At 42.3% G+C, this 27172-nt stretch overlaps 1 protein-coding gene across 3 annotated transcripts in view; it reads left to right on the plus strand.

The window, feature by feature from the left end:
• The window catches only part of ADAM23 (ADAM metallopeptidase domain 23), a 148844-nt gene that overhangs the window by 46169 nt on the left and 75503 nt on the right, over nucleotides 1–27172 (plus strand). For all 3 annotated transcript variants that reach the window (XM_084779289.1, XM_084779288.1, XM_084779287.1), the window contains exon 4: nucleotides 22479–22542. In XM_084779289.1, coding sequence (XP_084635415.1) covers nucleotides 22479–22542 — 64 coding nt within the window. The remainder of the gene's footprint in view (nucleotides 1–22478; nucleotides 22543–27172) is intronic.

Consider the following 27172-nt stretch of genomic DNA (forward strand, 5'->3'; position numbering starts at 1 on the left):
ACACATACACATATATCACACACATATACATCACACACATACACACACACTATCACACACATACACCCTACACACATATGCATTCCCACACACTACACACACACACTCACACCACACACACACACACCACACACATATCGCACACATATTACGTACATCATACACACACATATCACACACATGCACACACACATACACACAAACCACACACATATACATCATACACATACACACATATCATCACACATACACTACACACACATACATCACACACACATACACACACCACACACATACCACACACACATATCACACACACATATCACACACACTTATTACATACACATCATACACACACATATCACACACATGCACATACACATACACACATATCACACAAACCACACACATATACATCATACACATACACACATATCATCACACATACACTACACACACATACATCACACACATACACACACCACACACATACCATACACACACACACACACACCTACACACATACCATAGACACATACATCACACACACATACACACACACACCATACACACACACCATACACACATACATCACACACACATACACACCATACATACACACGTACACGCACATCACATACACCATTCACACATAAACCATATACACACATAGCATACACACATCCATGTACACACATACAATAAACATACACAAATAGATACATTTTCTTCTTTTTTGTAATTTTAACACATTTTATTGAATCTTTAGTGTATGATACAAAGATTGGAGGTAAAATCAGTGTATTTTCATTGACTCTGAAGAACAAGAGACTCTAACACTTACATGAAGCATGTTTTGGAGGTGTAGCTTGTGCCCCTCTTCAGGTTCAGAAGGCTGCAGTCACTGTCCCTACTCAGAGCATGTGGCCTCACTGGTTAGAGCAAGGCCCCAGCACTTTTTTAAGTGTTTTTTTTTTCTGTATTGATTTCCTTCTTCCTTCCTCCTTTTCCTACTTTATTTCTGAATGTGCTTTCTACAGTTTTTTATTTGCGTTTAGCCTTCTAAAACATAGATTATAGTGTCATAGGCCTTTCCCATACAGGGTGGCATCTATAGACTTGTACTCAACCTGATACTTCAAGGTCAATGTGACACTCCGTGTGTGTCCTCCTATGATACCTCAGCGGAGCAGTGGGCCTCTGCGACGAGTCCAGTACACGTTCATTCCTCCAGGGAGAGAAATCTAGAATCTCTTTGGCTCTGTGCATCCATCAGCCACATTCCAGTGTGCTTGTATGAGTCAATGTAAATATAGCCCACAGGGCTGTGCGAGAGCCTCTCTAGTGTGTACTCAGACTTGCTGTAGTATTGGGGGTGTGTAGCCTCCAGACGGCCTACACTTGTCTCCCCTTGAGCAGAACACAGTGCTCCACAGAGTGTTCAAATCCCAACTCATCTGAGTGCTAGACAAGCTGGGTTTCCCTCTCTCTCTCTCTCTCTCTCTCTCTCTCTCTCTCTCTCTCTCTCTCGGTACACATGTCCTCTGTAGTTGAGAACTCTCTCGATTATTTTTAGTGGATAATACTTTCAGGACTAGAAGATGAATCCTTATGAAAAGCACCATGTTTTGTATAAATTAGTTCCCAAGGGACCGTGTTAATTTGTGCAGGGCACTGTGATGCTGAGAGGAATGGAGTTTCACTCTTTCAGCGATCCAGTGATGTCCAGTGGTATCGTAATGTTAACGTGAATATTTAGAACGACTGGGCTCATATTATTCAAAGCCATGGGTCACACCATCAGCCAAGAGGGCCCTTGGTGTAGAACAGAGACGGCAAAAGCGAGTGGCCAACCTTTCCAGCTGACGTTTGGGAAGGTGTCTGTGAGGAAATGAGGTGAGAGGAGGAACAAGGTGAGCCACAGCGGGGAAAGGCTGTGCCCTGCGCAAGGTGGGGCCTCGATCCCTGCCCGTAATGACTGATTTGGTAGTAAGCTGAGGTGGGCCATGTGCCTTAGATTTGTAGCAGAATTCTTTGGCTGTGTTTTCTGATTCTGTCTTTGGGGTAAATCATGGGATCACACTCAGGCTCAGGCCATTGAGCTGTTACCTGGGCGTGAGGGTACACTGAGGAACACTGCGTAAAAGGTGCCCGCATGTATTCTAAGCATAACGGTGTTTGATTCCTTTGACAAAGAGTCTGGTAACCAGACTCTTTCTGCAGTTATTCTGCACAAATTGGTTCTAGTCTTAGATTTTTTTGGTATAAGGATGTTTAGGCAGTCTCTCTCTCTCTCTCTCTGTCTCTCTCTCTCTCTCTGTATATGTTTGTTTAGTTTTGTTATTGATAGACATGCTTGAAGATTTTGTCATATTCTATTTTAAAAACTTCTTAAAATTATCAGTTTTGCTTATACAGTTGTATAGGCTGTGACTATGTAAATTTTGCCCCATTTTTCCCTATCACCTAGAATGTATAAAGAACTATTTTTAAGCACCTGTATTGTAATGTCTCATTTGCACAGGAGTGCAGTAGGACGAGGTGCCCCACATTAGGTAGGGTTTCCAAATAACGATAGTTACTCCTTAATTTGTTAAACTTTGAATATTGTAAAGATTTGTTTATTTTATTGTTTTTGCATGTGAGAGTTTTTGTCTTCCTGTTTGTCTGCATACCCACATGAGTGCCCATCACTCAGAAAAGGGCATTAGATCCCTTGGGATTGGAGGGACATGCTTGTGAGTCTCCATGTGGTGCTGGGAATTGAACCTGGGTTCTCTGTAAGAGCAGCATAGTGCTTTTAACCACTGAGCCAACTTTCAAGCCTCCGAAGATTAAGAAATGTCATTATTGAGAAAAAAATTGGCAAAATCTGGGTCATGGATGTAGCAGAGTGGCTGTGACTTTATCTGTGTCATGGATGTACTACAGTAGCTGTGGCTTTGTTTTTCTGACTGCACAGTTGCTGCCTTGCCTGTTTGGCCAGCAATGCCCTAAGTTTATGGCTCCTTTTCGATTGTGCACTATACTCGTGTCCTCAGCTAATCTGTCATTCTTAATAATTTGTCTCTGTCTGATGTGTTAGTTCTAGATTAAGAAATAACCAAAATTACTAGCATTTTATGTACGTCAAGAGTTAGTAACATCAAATAAAGATTTAATGTCTCGTCTGCTCAAATGTTAAGAGATGTTCTACCTTTGGAGGCTGGAGAGATGCTTAGAAGTTACGAGATTTTTCTAGAGGCCCCGGCTTCAGCTCCCAGCACCTGACATGGTGGCTCACACTTGACTAGAACTTTGGTCCCAAGGGATATGACACTCCTTGGGGGCACCAGGCACACATGTACCGCAAATACACACACAGAGGCAAAACACAGATTAAAAACAAATACATGATCTTTATTAAAAGGGAGATGCTCCATCATCATCAGGATTTGAAGGCTGACAGCCTTCATGCGCTGTGTGGTGGGTGCCAGTCACGCTCCAGGATGCATCTGAAGTCTATACAAAGAGAAGGTTTCCTTTTGCTTTGGAAATGTAGCCAGTGATTTGACATGGAACTTGTAGCATCATGGAACTTGTACCACATCCCATCGTTTCTGAAGTGACCCTGCAAAGGCTCATTTGCTGAAGGCCTGGTAGCCAGGCAATGGCATTATTGAGAGGTGAGTAGGTCACGAGGGCACCAACTTACTGAGCAGCACACGGGACGGGCTGGCTGGATGAAGTAGGTTACTAGTTGTCTTTGAAGAGTGTTTTCCTTCCCCTCCTAGCCCCTCCCTTCCCCTCCGCTCTTCTGTCCTGTTCACTCCTGTACTCGTCTCTTCTTTTTCCCTCCCTCTGCTTTCTGCCTCTCTCCCTTTTCCACTCTGCCTCTCTTCTCTGCTGCCTTTCTTTTCCCCTTCTGGCTCTTTCCCTTTTCTTTTCTCCTTTTCACCCTTTCCCGGCTGCATCTCCGCCTCTCCCTCCCTCCCTCCTTGCTGCCACGTGGTGGCGAGCAGCCTTCCTTCCCTGTATCCTTCTGCTGTGATGTTCAGCTTCACCACATTCCCATAGCATTGAGCCAGCCAACTGTGGACCAAAACCTTGAGCCAGAACGGGCATCTTTCTTCCTTTTAAGCTTTTGATCTCAGGCATTTCATCACAGTGACAGGAAAGCTAACTAATGCACAGATGCAGAGTCTGAAATTTAGTAATGGACAGTTTCTTTCAAGGTCACCACCCTGAGATATGCTGAGGTCTCTGGAGTTCAAGGACTCTGGAGTTCCAGCCTATAGCTGTTGTGGTTAAATTATCACTATTATTACAGCAGTATTTTCTAAGCTGCTAGCAATCAATCAAGACACAGACACATGTTATATTTTCAAATAGCCTTAGTTAACCTGGGGCAGGGCAGATATGAATCTTCTAACTGCTTCCCATAGTGGGGCAGGTATGGAATCCCTGTCCCAATCCCATGCCATCTGCTTCTAATAATTTCTATCAAGCTGCCTCCCATCCATAATCCCATATGCCTTCTAATGTTCTTCATCTGGGCCAAATCTCCATCCACACCGGCCATGTGCTTCTCTTCCACCTAACGCATGATGAGCTAAAGCTTAGAGTTCTCACACGGACAAGACAGTCAGTTCTTTGCCCTTAAAATTTGCACATGCCTTTCATTTTCCTGGGCTCCATGGAATTTCTTAGCAAGACTCTAGACAAACCAATTTTTCTCTCATCACTACCGTAGCTCCTACCAAGGGGCACACTGCTTCACCAAGACCATCTTTTTTTTTTTCATTTGTGCAAAAGTTTGACAGAGTGATTTATTAACTTGTGAGATAGAGTGGGGGGGGGATGTCCAAGTGGGAAGAATATGCAAACAGTAGCACACGAAATAAAAACCTGATAGCTGGCTGGTATCTCAAACATTGCTGTTTTCTTCTTCTTCTTCTTCTTCTTCTTCTTCTTCTTCTTCTTCTTCTTCTTCTTCTTCTTCTTCTTCTTCTTCTTCTTCTTCTCCTTCTCCTTCTCCTTCTCCTTCTAGTTTTGGAGCCTTTCTTCAGGGATACTCCATCCACTCACAGTACAGGCTACCATGAACCCCAATACTCCTGAACTCCCATTCTCTGGCCTTTGCTGTTGGAGGCATTTCCTTAGTTATAGACTGAAGTCTATATTTGCATGTGAAATCTGACACACGGCCTTCAGTTAGATCTTCTCTTGAGGGGTTGCTGACATGGTCCTACTCTGTGTATGGAACTCACAGAGTGCAGGATCAAGTCTCCTATGCTCCATCATCATTTCCAGGGATTTTTAATTTAAAAAAAACTTCATTGGTGTCCACAAAAGAGCCTTATTCTTAAACAGACGTCAAGTTAGCCTGTCCCTCAGTCTTATATGAATAGCATGAGAAACATTTTGCTTTCCAGTTAAATCATCCTTTTGTTTTGACGTTAAACAGCAGGCATTTGTCAAAATTAGTGGTTGTGTAAACCTAGGAGTGGAAATGAATAAGAGTCTGGAGGTTGAAATCATACTTAAAATGTAAAGCTGATCAGAGGATCCGAAAGACACTGTGGGATTGGGTTGCACTTATCTTGCAGTAAAAGGAGATTCGTGGCTTTTTTTTTTTAGTTCTCTCGTCTTTCAACATCCGCACCCCAAGAATTAAATGAAAGGCTATTTCCCCCAACTCTAATAAAGTGTATTTAAAGTTTTGCCTATGGAAAAAGTCATGGCCTTCTGTACGATAGGATGAAGTCAGAGGCCTGCCGCGGGCTTAATCGCACTGTGACTGGCTTTTCCTACTGCCCGGTTCAGGAGTGCACTCTTTTAGTGGTTTTTGTCTGAAGGTCCAGTGCTCAGCATTTTTGAGTCATGCTTTTATGTTCATGTTTGATCTCGTGGATATAAAAATTGTGAACATGCTTCGTAAATTCATGCTTTACACTGTGCAGGGGTGTTCCGTTTCCCTGATAGACTTTTCTTCTGCCCTCGTGAGGACGAGCTGGCAGCAGATGGGGAGTCTGTGGTAGACCAGTGAGAATTGCACAACCGTGTTGGCCTTCTTTCATCTCTAGGTCTGTTCTCTAGTAGAGTTAAGGGTACTATGGATTGGTGAAGAAGAGATAAATAGTTCCCCACCTCCCATCCCTCATTCATGTTCGGTTAATCCTACCAGTAGGCTTTTCTTAGTAGCCCTCTGTCTTTTGGATAGCACTTAGCAAGCTAAATGCTAGCATGTGTTGAACACCTAATAAGGCCCAGCTTCAGAAGTAGGCACTTTTGAGCTATAGAGCCCTTGTCTTATTTGTCAGCAACAACAAGGGCTTGAAGCAAAAATGCCACGGTAGCTCTGTGGAGAATCTTCCCTCCGAGGTTGTTGATTTCCATTCAGAAGCATAGGCTTTCCTAAACTGGCATAGTGAAGCAATGGCACCCACAGTTCCTCAGGCCTCCTCCTCCAAACCGAAGGCGCAGACATGCTATTGAATCATCACACAAAACACAGTGAGTGGTGGACCCTTGGATAATTGCCTGTTCATGCTCAGTAGACTCTGTGCTTCCGAGACACAGTAGAATGGCTGCTCAAACCAAAACAAATTTATGAAAGAAATATAGCATGGTTTCTGCGAAAGTAATCTTGCTATTTGTAAAATTTCAGGAGATTTCAAGTGATGCAGAAAGCAAACAAGCAAACCCCCAAACCAACGCATGATATTGCTCTTGATAAGTAACCATTGTCTTTGTTTACTTAGTTTAGAACACTGCCAGGACCAATGGAAATCTTAGTAAATGGTTTACAAAAATGGAATTATTCTATAATGATTAAATGTAACTGATTATGTTAAATAAAAATGGAATGGCTGACTCCTTAAAACAATAATTGAAATTAGAAGAATCATTGAAGGATGGCTGTTTCTTCGTAATAAAAGAAATTAAGCCCTATTAAAGTTAAGACGATCATTGTTATGAGTCAATTTAAAAAGCTAGACATAGACTCATACAATCAATTAGATTCTAGGTTTGAAGGAAAATCAATATACTAACACTCTTTCACTTCATTCCTACTTGTGAGTTATAATGCTTTTTTTGCATTGTCAAGCTTTGCAAGATTTGCCGTTTGATAATGAGCCAAAATTTCCACTATAAATATTAATTCTTAAGATAATTTCTAAGGATACCATGAATCATCTACTGTATTGACCACATCCTTCCTAGGCTGTTTTATCTTGCTTTACTGGAATTAACTGAAAAATAGATTATTCAAGGTAGAGTTTTGAGTGGTGTCTCATGAATTCATTTCTAAATAAATGCTTATCAGCTATCTTTGTAACTGAGGAATAATCTGGGATGCTATGAGACACCTTAGCCCTCCTTTACCTGGGATATTTCAAGAAAGACTCTCTGTGGACTTTAGAACCCATGAACAAGTTGCAAACAGGAGTTCCCTCTTCAGTAAAGGTGTCTTTATTTTTAAAAATATTTATTCAAAAACTTTTCATGGGTTGGAGAGATGGCTCAGTGGTTAAGAGCACCACCTGCTCTTCTAAAGGTCCTGAGTTCAATTCCCAGCAACCACATGGCGACTCACAGCCATCTATAATGTAACCTGGTGCCCTCTTCAGGCCTGCAGGTAAACAAGCAGACAACACTGTATACATAATAATAAAATACATCTTTAAAATATCTCTTCATACATATGTTTTAGTCATATTCTCTCCAAGTCTGTCCAGATCCCCCCTCCATACCCATCTCTTTTTACATTCTCTCTTAAAAAGAAAACTAAAATCAAGCTAAAACAAAAAGAAAGTATAAAAAAGTGCAGAGAGAGAGAGAGAGAGAGAGAGAGAGAGAGAGAGAGAGAGAGAGAAGAAAACAAACATGGAGTCTGTTTTGTGTTGGCCAAATATTCTTGAGCATGCATCCTGCCCTGGGGTGTGGCTAACATTCCCAGTGTCCCTTCCCTCAATAAACCTGATCTGTTGCATGGTATGATTTTTCAGGCAGGGCACACCTTGGCATGGGCCCGCCATGGCACCCCCTCACCGCATTTTATATTTTATAACAGTATGTCTTTCTATTATAGAATTTATTGAATTCTCTATGAACATGATTTGCCTTTTGGAATTGCAAGTTCCTTGTATTTTTCTTTTTATTTAAAAAATCATCTTTAAGATTTATGTTAATGTTTATGTGTATGAGTGTTTTGCCTGGGTGTATATATGTACTATGCACATGCCTGGTGCCCGTGGAGGTCTGAAGAGGGTATTGGATCCCCCAGGACTGGAATTACAGATGGCCGCGTGCCACCATTTAGGTGTTGGGAATCAAACTTGTCCTTTGCAAGAACAACAAGTGCTCTTCACTGCATTTTCCCCTTCATGATTTTAATACTTTCAGGGACATCAATGGCATCTAAGGATCATGTCATCATCGAGAACTGAATGTTTTTAATCCTTTATTCCCGTCTCTCTTTGTGATTTGATTTATATCCTTGCAACGTTTATTTTTATTTCATTTTCCTTCTGAGCTTTACTTTCTTTTATGATATTTTTTTTGACTTCTTTTGAAAGAAAGAGGTTATTTAAAAAGTTTCCTCGAGGCTCCAGTATTTGAGCACCGCTTCTTCTGTTTTCTTGTGATGTGTCCCCTTCATCTCTCCAGAACCTTAACAATTTGCTTCTTCGGTGTCTAGATCTAGGCCCCTATGGTTGTTGGGAGTGATCTGCTGAAGGTCAGTGTGGGGACAGTGTGAGGAGCCACGGGGAGGGAAGGGCAAGCTAGCACCCTTCAGCTAAGTTGGAGTTTGTTGCTTTGACCACTTTTCCCTGGGGTGTTACTGTCCTCCGTGGAGAGGGGTCTCTCTCATGGGGCCCTGTGGCATCAGTGGAGCCCAGAGTAGAGTGCCCGGAGGACTCTGCGTGGAGAGCGGGTTGTGTGCAGCCCCAGCTTTCTTCACTTCACCCCCAGAGGTCCCCTGACCAGTGCAGATTTTAGGGAGGTGTATGCTCAGCTTCTTCACAATATGGAGCTCCATAATTTTTGGTAGTTTGCAATTAGGGTCATTTTATTTTATTTTAAATATTTTATTTATTTATTATTATGTATATACTGCTCTGCATGTACACCTGCAGGCCAGAAGAGGACATTAGATCACATTATAGATGGTTGTGGGCTACCATGTGGTCCCTGGGAATTGAACTCAGGACCTCTGGAAGAACAGTCAGTGCTCTTAACCTCTGAGCCATCTCTCCAGCCCTAGGGTCATTTTAAAATGATGACTGTTTGTGTGTGTGTGTGTGTGTGTGTGTGTGTGTGTGTGTGTGTGTGTGTGTGTGTTCATCTTTTAGATTCTGTTATTACTTACGAGAAATTAGTTGCATAAGATGTAAAAATTAATTATGGTCTGAGAAAGTTAGAAGAAACACATTTTCAGGCCTTTGAAATATTCTTTTCCATTGTGCATTGTCCTATGCGTGTGACAAGGGCAGATGACTTGGACTCCAGAGTGGAGAGAGTTGGGAGCCAGGAACAGGCAAGCAGTAAGGCTGCCACCTGCTGCCAGGTTACCCAGTGGTAGGTGGAGGTCCTGTGTGTAGCCAGCATCAGGACTCTGAGAACTTACAGAGCCATCTCACTGACACACACGGGACACAAGATGCCTGGGTGACTCTAGGCAGTCGTAACTCCTGGGAACCCAGGTGCTTATGTTTCCTGGTCATGGAATGAAAAGCTAGCCGCGTCTTCTTATGTGTCTGTAGACGCTATCAACAATGAGGAAGGGCAGTGGAAGTCACTAGAGGTGGGAGCAGGGAGGGGAAGGAGGGGAGACTGAGGCAGCTTAGACAGCAGGCACAAAAAATACAGTTCCTCAAGAATGCCCACAGAGACTGACCATAGCACATCAAAATTTATTATGTGTCTTACAAAGAGCCAGGAGAGCGGATTTCAGAGGCTCCCGCCACAAAGGACGGGCAGTTGCTAAAGGAGGGGGAAACTCAGAGCACCCCATTTGATTGCTGCCTATTTTTAACAAAGTTAGCACACTGTATCTCATTAGAGAGTGTAATTATGTGTCAATTAAAAATAAACAAAATTTAGAGTTACTTTTCAGTCTCCCAAACAATGTGCTTTGAAAAGATGAGGAAAAGTGAAATTTCTTTCTGGTTAAGACTTACACAAACGATCAGGCATGGGGGGAAGGGGGGAAAGAGTGTGGGCAGCCTCATTTTGCTATTTTCACCCATCCTTCCTGATTTTGGATTGCCGTTTTGAGTGGGTGTTTAAATTATTAGCCATTTCAGAAATGCCTCTGGTTTTAGATATTATTAATCATCCGAAAGGCTGTTAAGTGCCATTACATGGCCTTAGGATTTTAAAAAAATTATGCATATAAGCAGAGTAATTTAAAGTACTGACCTGACCCTCTGATTATGCATTTTAAAAACACTGCCAGGATAACCCTCTTCAGAGTTATTGGCCGCTTTACATGCTCACACTGTCACACACTGCCTGACGAGCGAGTGACAGGCCAGCCTGAGGGCAAGGCTGCACACACGGAGCTGTGTGTGTAAAGCCCTCGGTGACACGTGCCCATGAACCTGTTTGTTCCTAGACTCCTTGGTGTTGCCATCCAGCCATGTCGCCTTCCTGGATTATCACTGGTTCTCAGCCTTCCTAATGCTGGGACTCTTTAATACACTTTCCTTATGTTGTGGTGACCCCACAGCCATGACATTATTTTTGTTGCTACTTCAGAACTGTAATGTGACTACTGTTGTGAACTGTAACGTAAATATCTGATATGAGACCCCCCCCAAGGAGGTCACGACCCCCCAGTGTGAGAATCACTGCTCTATATAAGCATATCTGTCAATACAGTGAGTGACACGGAAGGAGTGAGGTGTGATATTTGTCATTATTAATTAAGAAGTCAATTTTAAAATGCTCAGCACAATGACCGAGATCAATATTTTCGAGGCATGTTAATTTTGGTGACTATAAATAAGATGTCTTTTTTACCCTTTTATAAAATATATGTTCTCTATATAATGGATTCTTCCAGTGAAAATTAAGGGTAATATAACATGCCTTAATTTTTTTTTACTATATGTGTATGGGTGTTTTGTCTGTCTGTGCACCATGTACATGCCTGGTGCCTGCAAATGCAGAAGGCGGCATTGGATCCCCTGGAACTGGAGTTACAGATGATTGTGAGTTTCCACGTGGGTGCTGGGAACCAAACCTTGGTCTTCTGGAAGAACAACTTGTTCTCTTAACTGCTGAGCTAGCTCTCCATCTCTGGAGAAAAAAAAAGTTGATTGTCAAGTCTTTTTGGGAGGCCTTTGAGGACTATTTCGTGTGTTTCTAACCTTGACGACTGACTGGCTTTGGAGTTAGGAAAACTGTGTAGGGCTGCCTTCCTGCCTTTGATTTCTCTGTCCCTTTAGCTCTCCTAGTTCAAGTACTGTCTGTCCGGATGGCACGTTAATGTGGTTTAGATCTTGTCAGCCCTGTTGTGTGGTGGCATTCCTGACTGTCTCTCTTCTCTGCTTTGCTGTCCTGCAGGAACTTTCTTCCCCTTTCCTACGTTCCGACTTCAAACAGAAATAGCCGCCTACGTGCACATTGGAGTCTGAAAGTGGCCCAGTGCTGCTGTTCCTAGGGATGAGAAAGTCCCGTTTTCTTCCCTGTGCTTTTTGCCTCCCACACGTCTCTTCGTCTCCTCTCAGTGACAGTTTTCTGACCTCAGATGCTTTTGCCATGGTCTCTTTCTGGCTCACTTTGTCTCACACTCCAAATTTTTAATGTCAGAATTAGACTAAGCCTTTCTGTTTCTGTTACCTGTAGACATTTTGAATTACTGTTCCTTCAACGGGAAGCCAGCCAGTGGATAGAGAGCTTGTTTGGCATGTGCAAGGCTTGACTCCCAGCACCATATGGTCATGGTGGTGAATTCCCTGCCACCAGATAGAGCAGGAAGATTTGAAGTTCAAGGTCATCCTTGGCTATGTAGCAAGTCTGAGGGGAACCTGGAATATACTAAACCTTCCCTTGAAAAATAATAACAGCAATAATAAATGCACACTCCTGTATATTCATCATTTTGGTTGACAAGCAAGGGATAATCGGTGTCTTAGAAATCCTCTGCGTGTCCCTCATAGCCATGTGTCCTCCACCATCCTCTTGTGCCTATGTTTACTTTTATCCTGGAGTTTAGGTAGAAGATTTGAGAGTTTTACCCCCAAGCCAAATAAAAACCACAAAGCAAACAAACAACCCCTTTACAAAATATGGTACTAAGAGAAGGCCTGGAGTGATGGCTCCGCAGTTAAGAGCGCTTGCTGCTCTTGCGGGGGACTCAGGCCCAGTTCCCAGCACCCACACGGGAGCTCCTGATCATCCCTAGCTCCAGTCCGAAGAGGAGCTGGCATCCTTTTCTGACTGCTTTAGGTACCAGGCATACACATGGTGCACAGGCATTCATGTAAGTAAAATGTTCTTACACATAAAATAAATCTAGAAAAACTTAAAAGTGATCACAGTAGGATTTTTAGTAGTTACGGTAGAGATGATTCATGCTTGTTTTGAATATTCCACAAAGAAAAGTCTTGTCTAGAATTAAGAGGAGGCTTCCTCCCCCTTAGTCTGCTTCGGTTCATGCTGACAAAATGTCTTCAACTGAGCACTCATCTGCTGGCCGACTTTGATGCTGGCAAAGCCCTCCGCTTGGCTAGCTCATGGCTGTGTTCCTGGAGCCTCACAGTGCGCTTAGAAAAAGAGCAAGGGTGTTCTCTGCTCTCTCTCTCTCTCTTTTCCTGCTTCCTTCTGCCTTTCTTTTTTTCTTCTTTGTTCTGGATGGAAGACTTAGGCCCTTCTTCAGGATTCATGCTAGCTGATTTCTGCTTAAAAGTGCATCAGTGCCACCAGGAGAGCCCCATGTCACAATCATACCCAAGGCTTGGTGGTAGGTACACTGGTCATGAGATGTAGCTGGGGAACCCACATGCTTTGCTTATGGGGAATATTTGGTATGTTCTCCAGTGAGCATCTAGGCATTTCATGTCTGAGTTTAGAATTTTGACTCTCCTAGATTCACAATTTTTAAAAACAGTATTTTAAAATTTTATTTATTTATTTATTTTTTTGGTTTTCCGAGCCTTGAACTCACAATGATCTGCCTGGTTCTGCCTCCCGAGTGCTGGTTTTTAAGGCGTGCACCACCATGCCCGGCCTAGATTCATGATTTTTGATACGGCTTCCTTGAATGTAAATCAGGTGATTTAGAGCCCACCTCTTTCTCCACCACAGCCTAACTTCTCATGGCCTGGAACCTATATTGATTCTTAGTAAATTCATTACTGTGGATCATGTACAGTCAATGCCAGAATTTCTACCAGGACACTAAAAATGTCTGGTTTTTAAAGATTAAACTATAAATAGATACCCTGAAAGACCCAAATAGAATAGTTCCTTCTTTTTTTTTCTATGTCAGCCTCTCTGGGATTTATCTGCTTCTAGAATCTTACAAAGGTTTTGCTTTTGATCCAAATATTGAGAGTCGCTCTGTGAATGCAAGGTTGTCGGTCTGGATTGAAATGTTAAGAGCATGCAACGGACGTTGTCTGGCTGTAGGAAAACGCCCATGTATAGAGATTGTTTTCAGACTTGGTCTATCTATAGATCTGTTCTGCAGTTTTAAGCCACTAGTGATTTCACTTTGTTACTGGCAGGCCACATATACATCAATACAGGAGAAGGAATGGCTTTTATCTCTGAAATAGTGAAAGTGATCTTAAGATACATTTTTAGAATGCCATACACAAACAGTGCTCTAAATAGCTTTTAAAAGATAAAAAAAAAATTTAGTTTTTAACATTATGCAAAATGTCTAGACTCTATAATTAGACTGGAAAGGATTAAATTACTCACCTCTAATCACTATTTTATACACGTCTCTCAAAGTGACATTAATTGCTCTCCAATTTGCTAATTATGAGATAGTCTTGCAGGACCGGTACCAATTTCTCCCCATTGCCCCTAGTTTTTTTTTTTTTAAGCATTTTTATGATAAAGCATGTTAATGTGACCGTGAGGTTTTTGGATTTATTTTAGTCATGATGACGTGATTGTTTTGCCGACGATTTAGATTTGTTAACACCAATGTAGCCTTGGCAGCTCCTGATCCTTGGCTGCCAGATCAGGGTCTGTGTAAGAAAGTGTTTTGTGAATTATCCTTCAGGTCTGTAGAAAGAGTATCAGATAATACCTTTCAAACAAACAAACAAACAAAAAAACCCCCAAAACCCGGAGGCGTTCTCTTTTGGTTGGGGTGTGCAGAAACGTGTAGAGTTGGGGAAAGTGTGAGCAGTTCTGTGGGGAAAGTACAGTGGAGGTACCTTGAACAGAGCTGTTCTCAGCCATTCCTGGAAAAGACTGGCCTACAGGCATCTTAGTGTCCCCACAGCAGGTTGTCTGACAAAGAGTATGCCCACTAGATGGACCGTGTGTGCCAGCGGGCAGCGTCCTGCTTCCTGCTCAGCAACCTTTGTTTGTAAGGGGTGTCATAGCTACCCCTGTGTCATTGCCAGAAATACCTCAAAGGAGGGGTCACGTTTTCATTCTGTCATGGGGAGGAAGGCATAATGGAGCAGCCTAGGTCATGGTGGTGGGACTGTGTGGCAAAAGGCTCTTAACATCGTGAGGAAACAGGAAGCAGAAGGGTTGCGCATCCCCTTAGGGGCCTGCTTCTACCAGCAGGACTACCTAAAGGTTCCAGTTTTCTAGAGGATCTCCAGAAGCTGGAGACCTCTAGCAAATTCGGACCGTAATGGCAGGAGGGTGACGACACAGTGACTGTTTGAGAGTTGGAGGTTTCTTTAAGCATCCTGTAGTCCAGTGATCATGTTTTTTTTTTTTTAAATAAGGGACAAAGTGGCTTCACAGTGTGAGGGACTTCTCCCAGATCTCAGAGTCAGCCAACTGCAGTAGGCGTTTACTTAAGGCTTTCTTCTGGCACTGAGGCTGACCCACAAGCCAAATGCTCCCCAGCTAGCCCGCTAAGGAATGGCACTAAGTTTCAAAGTCCTCATCACTGGGAAGGGTTCTCCCCACAGAAACTACACAAGAAGGCCATGTTTGCAGCAAACTCTTTAATTTCCGTCAGAAGTCTGTTGCCTTGCTAATATTTTGAAATGAATCATCCCGCAGAATGAAAATTGTCCTTAGAGAAATCAGTAGTGCTCTAGGTAAATTATAAATTTTTAAAAAGCAATTCAAGGCCGGTGAATAATTTTTTTGATGCTATGGTTGGGCTCGGGGCTTACAATTGCCTGAAGGTCAATTTTTCTAAATGATAATTAAAAAATGTATGTTGTTTGTGAGTTAGGAAATTTGTGTTTGCACGAAGAAGCTGCTGAGGGTTCCTGGTTCTTTCCCTTTATCCCGAGATCTCTTCCCTTTTGTTACATTGTATTATTTATCCAGATGGTTTGCTGCTGCTGCAGAAGTGTCTTTCTGAGAGCACCCTGATGACCTTGGCTTACTTCTACCTGTCACTGGTGTGTGTGTACGGGGAGTCTATGGTTGGGAAGAATGCTTTTTCTGTGTAGCACAGGTAGACGGCTTCGAAGTACCTTCTCCTGTGTTGGGCTCTGCAGAGTCATCTTTAGTCTGTGGCCATTTTATTTCCGCTGTGCAGGCTTAGGTTGTGACCCTTAGGTTCAACCCAGCAGAAATCATGGGCGCTCGGTTCCCTAGGTGGCAAGACAGCACCTCCCAGACAGCTACGGATGCTGAAGAGAAACCTTACTTCTTAACTAGTAAAACAGCACAGAGCTGCAAAGGGGATGCTCGGGTGATGGTGTAGACTGCTTTACTTGGTGTAGACTTGCTTTATTATCATGAGGCTTTCTACCTCGCAGCACCTCAGTCGGAGTAGTGTGCTTGGAAACCCCGTGCTGGGGAAGGGAAAACAGTTGGGTCCCTTGGGCTTGCTGGCCTGCCAGTCTTAGCTAGTCAGTGAGCTCCATGTACAGGGACAGACCCTGTCTCAAAAAATAAGATGGAGAGCAACAGAGGGAGACACCCAGTATTGACTCTGCATGTACACACACACACACACACACACACACACACACACACACACACACACACACCCCTCTACACCTACAAGTATAACTGGTCTTTGCCTAATGGATTTTTTCCAGTGTGTGTGTGTGTGTGTGTGTGCATGCATGTATTATATATGTGTGTGTATATATATATATAATTTCCAATAAAAGTTAAAGAAACAGAAAGGTTTTGTCAAAATTTAATCTGTTATTTCTCTTAATTGTTGAATTCTCTTCTTCCCTCCACCTCATTCAATCTCTAGCAATTAATCAAATGAGTGAAGGAGAGCTGCAGCTCCAGGGCCTCGTGTGTGGATAGATCTCTTCCTAGTGTGTGTGCTGGTTTCTTGCAGCTCAGCCCTGCTGCTAACATTAATTACTTTGCTGATGGCTCTAATTGACCCAGTAAAGGAGCCTGTCTATGTTCAGCCTCTCCCAGGTCCTAAAGACCTCGGATTCTCTGGACACAGGGTGTAATGCTTACTTTAAGCTTTTGTACATAGCTTTCCAAATCCAACCTCTCATTCATTCCTTTCAAAGGTCCAAGCCCTTGCTTAAGCCTGTGTATTGTCCCAAACATGCCTTTTTACCACTTCTCCTGGTCCTGCGTGCTCAGCACTGGTTGGCCAACACAGAAAGACTCCGTGGATTTTGTTGTTATTGTTGTTGTTGTTGTTGTGTGTGTGGTGTATTGGCGCTGCTTTTGTTTTTCAAGGTGGGGATCTGGGAGAACTTGTGGGAGAGGAAAGAATATGACCAAATATATTGTATGCGAAATTTAAAAATTAAATAAAAAGTTTTATTTGCTAATGTTTCAGGCCCATGGATGGATAATAACATTTTTGCGAAGTGTTTAGTTTTTACCTTGTAGTGTTAATAAGCTTAGCATAATTAAATTGGCAGATAATAATCGCTTTACCACAAAAGAAAATACATCGTATTAGTTGTCTTAGAATATAGAGTTTCTGCGATGTTGTCTCATTAGATAGGTACACTTTGCCAGGCGCCTTGGTGCATATCTTCAATTCTAGCACTCAGGAGACAGAAGCAGGCAGATCTCTGTGAGTTCCAGGCCAGAGAGGGCTACACAGTGAAACTCCATCTCAAAAGAAGAAAAGAAAAGGCCATCTATCCATCATTGAAAAGAGTTTAAGTAAGGAAAAAAAAAAGCAAGGAAAATGATGGGAATTTCTGCAGGAACTGTAGCGGGTGTTGACATTTTGAAATATACCTTTTTAAAAAAAGATTTCCTATGTGTGACTGGATGCATAGAAACATGCTGAAGAGGCCCCATCTTCTCACACTTGTTCTTTTCCTTCGTCGTGCGATTATTTCTTCAAGTGACTGTGAAATAGCACACAGTAATCTCCTCACATCTGTGTGTGGGTGTAAATGTGAGTGTGGATATGGGAATCTAAGTTTGAGTGTGGATGGAAGGGGGGGATGTATGCAAATGTGTGTGGAGAAATGTGAATATGCGTGAGTGTGCATGGGGTGGGTATATATATATATATATGTATAGTGAGTGTGTGTGTGTGTGTGTGTGTGTGTGTGTGTGTGTGAGAGAGAGAGAGAGAGAGAGAGAGAGAGAGAGAGAGAGAGAGAGAGAGAGAGCGAGAGAGCGCAAGCTAGTATCGCTTTTACCTTGTTTCCTTTCCTCATCAGGTCACCACAGGCAGAGCTCCTGGGCTAAAGGCAGAGTTTTGATGTCCTTTGCCAAATTGCCCTCTGCAGCGTCAGTTTTCTAACAGCCTTGCCAGCACTTGCTACTATTATTCATTTTTATTTTCTAAAAGGATTGAATAAATGTCCTCTTGTGTTATTTTAATTTTCACGTCTCTTACTGCTATTACAAGCGTGCATTTGTCTGTGATTGATTGCCGTTAGCATTTCTTGTTTGGCTTTTACATCAGTTGCTCCTTGAATATTTGGTTTTGCAGATGCGTTTTGCACAGTTTTCCTTTGAAATATTCTTGGCTTTTAGGAGGCTCTAACATTAACAGGGGAAAAAATCTTTGTTTTTCACTTATTTTGTGTGTATTTTTTTTTAATCCTTTTTGAAATTTTGGTTGCTTTAACAAATTCTCTCTATTTATATAGCTTATTTTTATAGTTTTATTTCTGCTTTTGGATTAAGGTCCTAAATATTTTTTTTTGTCTTTTCAGATTGGCCCATCTCTGCAATCTTTTTTAAATTTAATTTTATTAATTTATTCTTATTACATCTCAATGGTTATCCCATCCCTTGTATCCTCCCATTCCTCCCTCCCTCCCATTTTCCCCTTACTCCCCTCCCGTGTGACTGTTAAGGTCCTATATTTAAAGATCTCCCATCAGTATTGACCTGGATCTATATCGTCAGCTTATGGGATTTACTTTAAAACACACAGCCGTAATAAATAGAGTCTTGGTTTGGTGTGGGGTGCTGGTCTATTTCCCCCAAATATTTAGTCATGTGACCAAAATATGTAGAGTCTTTATTTATTTATTTTTTTCTTTCTGGACTTGTTTCCTGTCTTGTGACCTTCTGATGGTTTTCAGTTTTCCACTCATTGTAGATTTCAATGCCGTTCCTACCACTGTGACGTTCTCATATGAACTTGAGACTTCTGATGTTCCGCTGTGCCTTTGGGCTGAAGGTCAGGCCTGTGTTCTTCATCATGGTTCCTGTACGCAGATACAAAGGCCTGGATTTTTGTTTTGTTTTTTGTTTTTGTTATTTTATTTGAAAAAAAAAAGTCACATATTTTTCTTTAAGATGAACTTAGAGTCATTTTGTCATGTTAAAAAAAAAAACCTCTTGAGATTCTGTTTGGAATTGCACTAAAATTCAAGTAGGTTGAGGATGGCGCACATTATTATAACATCCCTGTTCCCATGGGACCAGGGAATTGCTTCATCCCAACATGGCTTGTTTTATGGTTTTTTTTTTTTTTTTTTTTTTTTTTTTTAGCTAAGGATTTGCCATTAACTTCATGTGTAGTTTTTCTTCATGTTTATTTACAGTTGTTTATTCTTAGGATATTTAAGTATTAGCACATGTATATGGGTATTGTGTATGCATGTAAAGTTTACTGTTATTCTGGAAACTCTTACCCCATATTATTTCTAGATAGTTTTTTTTGCTGGTTTATATAGGAATATGTGCTTCATATTTATCTTGTAACTACTTTACTTAATCCTTGCTATTTCTGATAGATCCCTCCCCCCTCGGCTGCCCCATTGGTCTCTTTTTATTCTTTTGGCCAGTTCTCTCATGCTTGGAACATGGCATGAATGAAATGTCACTTTTAAAAAATTGGCTGAAAGATAAAAGAAGCAGGGAGTCCTCTCTCTAAAACTGGTATAGGCTAGATGTGGAGGAGCTGTTTCTTCTGGCCAGAACGCCACAGGCCGGGCTGACAACGGATGCTGGCTGGCACTCTTGGAGACTCTGCGGCTGCGTCCTCAGATCATGTTGGCTGATCAAGGCCTTCAGATGGCAACTCCCACCCTTTCCCGTCTATACACAAAGTGTGTCCTGTATTTTCACCCAACTCTCTCCTCTCTTCTCTCCACTACGAATCCACAGCCCCGTATTTCTTGTTTTTCTTATTCTGTGGGTTCTAAGCTGTGTTATGGCGCATGGGTTCATCGCCTGAGACATAAGCAGCTATGAAATTTCCGACACAACCTCTCATATCGCCTAGAGAGTCATCACGTGGCTCTTGTAGCCCTACAGTGTCTTTTCCATCGGTTCTAGCTAGGGTTGCTCTCCGCCTGCAGCTCTGTTCCCTTGACGATGCCCACACTCCTCAGCCTTTGCCTGGCACGCCATCTTTCTCTAAGTTAACACAAAGCTTCTATTCAACCTGTAATTATTCTCACCCACCTCATGGATCATTGCTATACTCCTAGATCCCAGCCTCCCCATGTCTCTATGTTTGAACCTAGTTTCAACCCTTATTTTATTGTTTATACTCAAAGGAACACACTTTGCCCCCACACTCGAGAAAAATAGTAATTGACAAACCACTTTACTTTTAAGTCTATTGTTCTAACAAAAACAGTAGCAATATAAGGCAGAAGCATATTTGTAGATAAAGAAGCATATGCTTGTATGAATGTATTAACCCAAATTTCTACATTACTGCTTAAGAAAGTAATCATTTGATGAATTAAAAATATCGTAAGTGGGGGTGGGTGGGAGATATCTTGGTAGGTAAAGTTCTTGACTTATAAGCATGAGGATCTGACTTCAATCTCTAGCACCTATGTAAAAATAAGCTCCAAGTGGTGGCACATGCTGGAGACAGGAGGGTTCCCGGGCCTTGCTGGCTATCCATCCTTGCTGAGCTAGTGAGCCCTAGACCTCGGTGAGAGATCTTGTCTCAGAAAATAAGGTGGTCAGACTCCAGCTGTCCTAATCCAACACTTTTCAGTGGGTGCAGAGCACCTTGCACTTTACTTGGTTCTGTAAAGGACCAGGAAGGAATGAGGAAAAATCAGACAGATGAGTACACAGCAAAGCTGGAACCAGGTGTGGAGGGCAGACAGGTGCACAGAAAAGCTGGAACCAGGTGTGCCATACACACAGGTGCACAGAAAAGTTGGAACCAGGTGTGCTTGGCACACAGGTGCACAGAAAAGCTGGAACCAGGTGTGCTTGGCACACAGGTGCACAGAAAAGCTGGAACCAGGTGTGCCATACACACAGGTGCACAGAAAAGTTGGAACCAGGTGTGCTTGGCACACAGGTGCACAGAAAAGCTGGAACCAGGTGCACCATCACACAGGCTCACAGAATAGCAGGAACAGGTGGGCCATGCACACAGGTGTACAGAAAAGTTGGATCCAGGTGTGCTGGGCACATAGATGTACAGAAAAAATAGAACCACGTGCACCATGCTTGCTGGTATGGAAGGGCACTAACTGCCCACCAAGCCAGACCTCATCATGCTTGTTATGTCCATCACAGAGGGAAGTGGTTGGCCTGTCTTGGTAGTAGGCTTCTGTTAGGGGTGCTGTCTCAGGTGGTAAACAACCTGGAAGAGGGCGTTGCTACATACTTTCTGCACACACTGACAATATTTCCAAGAAGACCAGAGGAAGACTTTGCAATTCCCGTGGGTTTGAGGCATTGGTCCTTATCAAGACGTGAACTCAGGGCTTCTTCTTCTCCCCACAGCCAAGTGCCCATTTCTCACTTTTATAGGGAGAATGCATTTTTAAAAATTTTGAGTTAAAGTAACAATAGTGACAGTCACCATGCCCAATGCTGAGCACCCAGTGCTGATTTCTAGGCTAAATTCTGCATATTTGTGGTTTAATTTAATCAGCTTAATCGTCACAATGTCCTGTGACTTCACATTTTTTGACAATCTCATTTCACACAAGTTAGTGAAACTTGCCCATGCCAACACCTCCATTCATCCATTCATGGGCTGTGCTGGTTCTAAACCCTGTTCTTACATCACAGTTTATGCTCTTAAGTTTTTAAATTAAAATTTTTTATTTTTTTAATTGTTTTTGAGTATAATGTATACTGTGTACATGTGTATACACGCATACACACACACACACACACACACACACACACACACACACACACACACACCATGCAGGTGCATGTATGCCATGGCACGCATGTGGAGGTTAGGACAACTTTCAGTAGTAGTTCTTTCCTTCCGCTGTGGGATCTGGGGATTGAGCTCAGATTGTTGGGTTTGTGTGGCAATTGCTTTTGTCCATTGGGCCATCTTGATGGCCCTCTGCATTTTCAAATGGCTTTTAAAATATCAAAATAATATTATTCCATAGTGCATTAGAATTGTATGAAATCTGAATATCACTCTCCATAAATAAAGCTTTATTGGGACACAGCCACACTCCTTTGTCGGTGTATTGCTGATGGTATGCAGAGTCATTGCTGCCGCAGGCACCACACAGCTGGCAGAGCCGCAGTGTTTACTATCTGGGCTTTACTGGAAATGCTTGCCGGTTCTTTTCTGTGTTCCTCCCCACTCATCCACACTTAGAAAAATTCCACTGGAGCATTAAGTGTGTGTGTGTGTGTGTGTGTGTGTTTGTGTGTGTGTGTGTGTGTGTGTGTGTGTGTGTGTGTGTGTGTGTGTTCAATAGAGCTTAGCTTAGTCTGGTAGTTTTGATTGACGTGCCCACTAGATGCTGAGTCTAAGGGTATCCTTTAGATTGCCTCTGCTTTATGTTTCTGAATATAGACGGGATTATTTTTCTTTTACTGGATGCTGTTTTCAGACTTGCCGACGGCCTGCTTTGCCCAGACTCTGGACTGCAGGCCTGTGGTTTCCACGCCCCCCTAATCGATTTATTGAGCTGACATTTGGACGCAGAAATCACTCCATCTTCTTTCTTTTGCAGTGGCTTGCTCTCTTCTGACTATGTGGAGATTCACTATGAAAATGGGAAGCCGATGTACTCTAAGGTATAGTAAAACAGCCAGGTCTCCTGCAGTGTCAAGTATGTCCATCCTAGAACTAACCAGAACTGCACTGTTCTGATGTCTGTCAAGAAGACCACGTGGCCTTCTGTGCAAGGGAACTAAATAACAGAGGGAGAATTCACGAGAACTTAAAATGCTGAAGCTACATTAGAGTCTGTATATCAGGACCATAAGGGGATTTTATTGTTTTGATTTTTATACTCATTATCTTATTGAGTGATCAGATGAGCTTTCAAGTTTCATATCAACACCATAAATACCATTTGGTTACCCTTTATCTAAAATACTTGGGGACAGACTTTTTTTTTTTGCTTTAAGTTTCGTTTAAGTATTTGCACACATATAGTGATGTGTGGGGTAGAGCTCTAGTTTAAACATAAAATTCATTTGTGTTTCACCTATACCTTAATGCATAGCTTGAAGGTATGTTTGTACATTTTAGAAAATTTTGCTCAAGAAACAGTTTTGGGTATGGAATTTTCCACTCCTACCGACATGCTGGTGTTGCAGACTTTTAGAGACATGGATTAGGGATGCTCAGCCAGGCTCATGGCCGTGGAATCAGAATAATAAGGTTGTGAGAACTCTTACAGTGATGGTTTGGTACAAGCAGCTGATGCCCAGGGTGCAATGCAGGCAGGGAAATGAGCCTGGGGGATTCCTCCCTGGGCCTCCTTTGAGGACATGCAATCCAGGTTGGCCATAAACTCAAGGTTCACTCTCCTTCATGCTGAGATCAAAGGCCTGTGCTGTTATACTCAGCTTTATTTCATTATTATATTTTATTTATTTATTTATTCTTGCTGGTGATCATATTCAGGACGTTGGGGATGCCAGGCAGTGCTCTACCACTGGACTGTAGCCCCAGCCCTTCCCCACTTAACCCTTACAATATGTCCGGGAGGTGGGATTAAAGGCTTGTGCCGCCACACCCAGCTGAAGTGGGTATTCTTATTCCTGCAGTAAAATGAAAGAAACAAAGACACAGAGAAGCCAGAAAAGCCACTCAGGACCACCCCAGGCTGTAACATAAAGATAATTGGGTGCCTGAAATTCTTTATGTGGAGGTGATCTTTCCTTCTCACCAGGAAGAACCAATAAAGATCAAATGGGCTTAAAGGAAAGCAAGAGAGACCTTACCAGTAATGTGTGACAAACAGTGATTTCCATCTTCCAGGCAGAAAATCCATGGAATGGGCACAGGAAAGAAATGATTACTCTTAGGGACTGTCCAGCTGCTGCTGAGACTCAGTAGTGTTCAGTAAACTCAGACACTGAGGCGGAAGCAAGAAACAAGCAATGTGTGAGGGGAAGGACAGAATTTGTGTTTTGAATGCCACATAGCAGTGGCACCTTTCAAGTGTAGACCTGCAGAACTGTGAACCAGGGAGACATGGGATTCCTAGCACATGCTTGTAGGTGGCCATAGCAAGACTTACTAAGTCTATTTGATTAGTGATGGGCACATTTGAGTGTGCTCTGGCCTTTGAGATGTGTCCACAGACCAGGGAGCCCTGGGCGTGCGTGTGGTTCTTACTACTGTCAGCTCTCTCCCAGCTGCATCTGGAGTTTCAAATCTCCCTGAGACCAACACCATGGAATGGGACCAGCAGTGCCAACTCAAGCGCAGGAATGGTGCTCGCTGGCTTTTGTACAAAACCACGCTGCTGTCACCTGCACTGTCGCTCTGAGCACTGCGCATGAGCACTGCGCATGCTGACTCATGCATGAGCCTGGAGGAGAGGAGATTGCACAAGGACTTTCCAGGCTCAGCAAATGGGCCACCTTTGCAGCTTCAGTAACCTGACCCAAACTTTTCTCTAATAAAATCAGGATTATTTTTATTTTAGAAGTACAATAGCTAATTGGTGCACAGAGTTCATTTGAGGTATCCCAAATGAGGCCTTCTTATTAATAAGATATTCCAAGCCTCCTGTGGTTGTAATGTATTTAAAGCAAAAGCTACATTAACTCTGGAAAAAGAAGCTATGTTCACTGCGGTTTGATTTTATGTTCATTCTTTTTCTTGCATTTATGACCCATTTCCTCTAACAGTTCATATACCCAAACTTACTCATCCATAGATAATGGACTAATGGTAACATTTTATTTTACACACACACACACACACACACACACACACACACACACACACACACACACACACCCTCAAGCCCTAAGAGAATACTGTGCACACATTCTTTGCAGGACATACAGATTCCAGTGACAGGATAAATACTTTAGCATGCATGAAAACTTTCTTTATGTTGGATTACTATTTACAAAACTGCACAGCAATCTTCTAACCTGTTATTATTCATTTAAAATGTTAATGATTGTCCTAAGGAAAAACTTCACAGATGCGGTCTGAACACATTCTTAGAAACAGCTGAAGGATTAATTTTAAGAATAAGACTCTCTTGATCAAAAGGTTGTATATATTTTATTATTTTTGGCCATAACGACAATTTTTGCTTCTGAAATTATGTGAGAATTTGCATACATTCACATTACCGTTACATACGTAACTTTAAAAGCATCTTTTTTTTTTTTTTTAAAAAAAAGAGCTTTCCAAAGATTTGTGTCTATGTTGGTTAAGAAAGCTTTTGTGAGGAGCACCAGGAAAGAAAATGAATGTACAGGAACGGCAAGGCTTCTTATTCATTACGTGAGCTGATCTCTGACTGAGGGCTGGAGAGATGCTCAGTGGTTAAGAGTATGCGCTGCTCACGCAGAGGACCTGAGTTGGTTCCTGGGACCCATGTTAGGTGCCTCACAACTGCTTGTAACTCCAGCTCCAGGTAATCCAATGCCCTTTTCTAGGTTCTACCCTCATATGCACATTCCCACCCCACTTACCATACAAAGCTAATTAAAACTAAAAAAACAAAGACCCCTTACTGTGTAGACAAAGGAAGCTATATCCACACACACACTCCCCTCACCCACTGTGTGCTGCTATTTGACTAGAAATGCCTGGGACCATAATCAACCTGTGAGAGCCCACAGGTAAAACATAGACGTGGAAACTTAAAACACTGTGGGGGTTAAGATGAAAATCCGGATGCATGGGTACTCTGAGTGCACCGTTACGGTCTTTCCAGCTCACTGTTCAAAGCAGTCCCCTGTTCCCAATCCTAGACGCTGCTAATGCTTTTGACTTTTACTGAATGAAAGTAGGCTGAAAAGAGAAGCAGATACAGAAATCAGAGAGAAAAAAACCCACTCACCCCCAACCCCAAAATCAAGTTCATGGTCTAGGTGCCGCGTCGGGGTCTGCTGAAGTACGCTGGGCAGCTTGTTTTGTGTACCCAGCCAAGCAGATTTTATTACAGTCCCTCGATTGCACTACTGCGTGCACAAAGTGCAGTGCAACACACAATAGCACAACTTCGTTGATTTCATTTAACTCCTTCAAAAAGACAACCTATTTATGTTCTTCTTTGGTTTAAGCAAGCTTATTGGAGCATAATTTATATACCGTGAAGTACACAATTAAATTGTTTTTTACTGTATTTGCAGAATTATGCATCCATTAACATAATCTAATTTTAAAACATTTTTCATCGCCCCACAAAGAAACGTCTTATCTATTAGCAGCGTTTCCCAGGAGGCACTCCTTAACAGCATAGGTAGCCACTAATCTACTTTTCTGCCTCTATAAATTGCCTATTTTGGAACATAAATGGAAACCTATAATATGTGGTCCTTTGTGAGTGGTTTCTTTTTTCCCCAGCTTTATTGAAGCATAATTGAAAAATGCAAATTGTGTACTTAAAGGTGTGCAACTTAGATTTTATACATAAGAATGTTATATAGTTGAGTTGTGCCAAACAAATTTCATGTGCACCGGGGAATAATCAGTACACTGAAGCTGATGAACACGTCCTCTTATTCCTGTAGTTGTTTTTTGTTAGTAGGAGCATTTAAAAACCTACCTCATCGCAGCAGATTTTAAGTCTCTACTAGAGTAACTGTAGTCACTGTGTGGCTCTCTCTGTCTCCACAGTGTGTTCTACTCACATAACTACTAAAGCTTTGTATCCTTTGACCATCATCTCTTTATTTGTCCCTTGCCCCTGACAACGGTTAGTCCACCCTCTGCTTCCATGAGCATGACTCTCTCTCATGCTACTCGTGAGGGTCTGTGCAACATTTGTCTCTCTCTGCTGGATCATTTAGCACAGTGTCTGTCCCACCATGTTGCCATAGTGGCAGGATTTCTCTCCTTACGTGGTTGGGTAATATTCCGCAGTGGACACGGTTCTCCACTCATGCACGTAACCAGTTTCTCCAGCTTGGTAATGTGAAGGAAGCTGAGATGGATACGCTGTGCAATTGTCTCTCTGAGATTCAGATTTCCTTTCTTTTTTTTTTTTTTTTAAATGGATCTCCATTCTTTAATGCTGATCTGTAGTTCTACCAGAAGTCTACAAATGTTCTCTCTCCCTGACAGCTACGCCAACATATGTCCCTTGTCTTTTTCACAATAGCCATTCTTATAAGTGTGAGTATAGCCCACTGTAGTTTAAGTTTGCATTTCTCTCGCGATCTTAGCTGTGTTTCCAAGTTGAGTTGAAACATATGTCCACGGGGCTAGGGAGATGGCTTG

The sequence above is a fragment of the Acomys minous genome (assembly GCF_964271855.1).
Source record: "Acomys minous genome assembly, chromosome: 4".
Lineage (NCBI taxonomy): Eukaryota > Metazoa > Chordata > Mammalia > Rodentia > Muridae > Acomys > Acomys minous.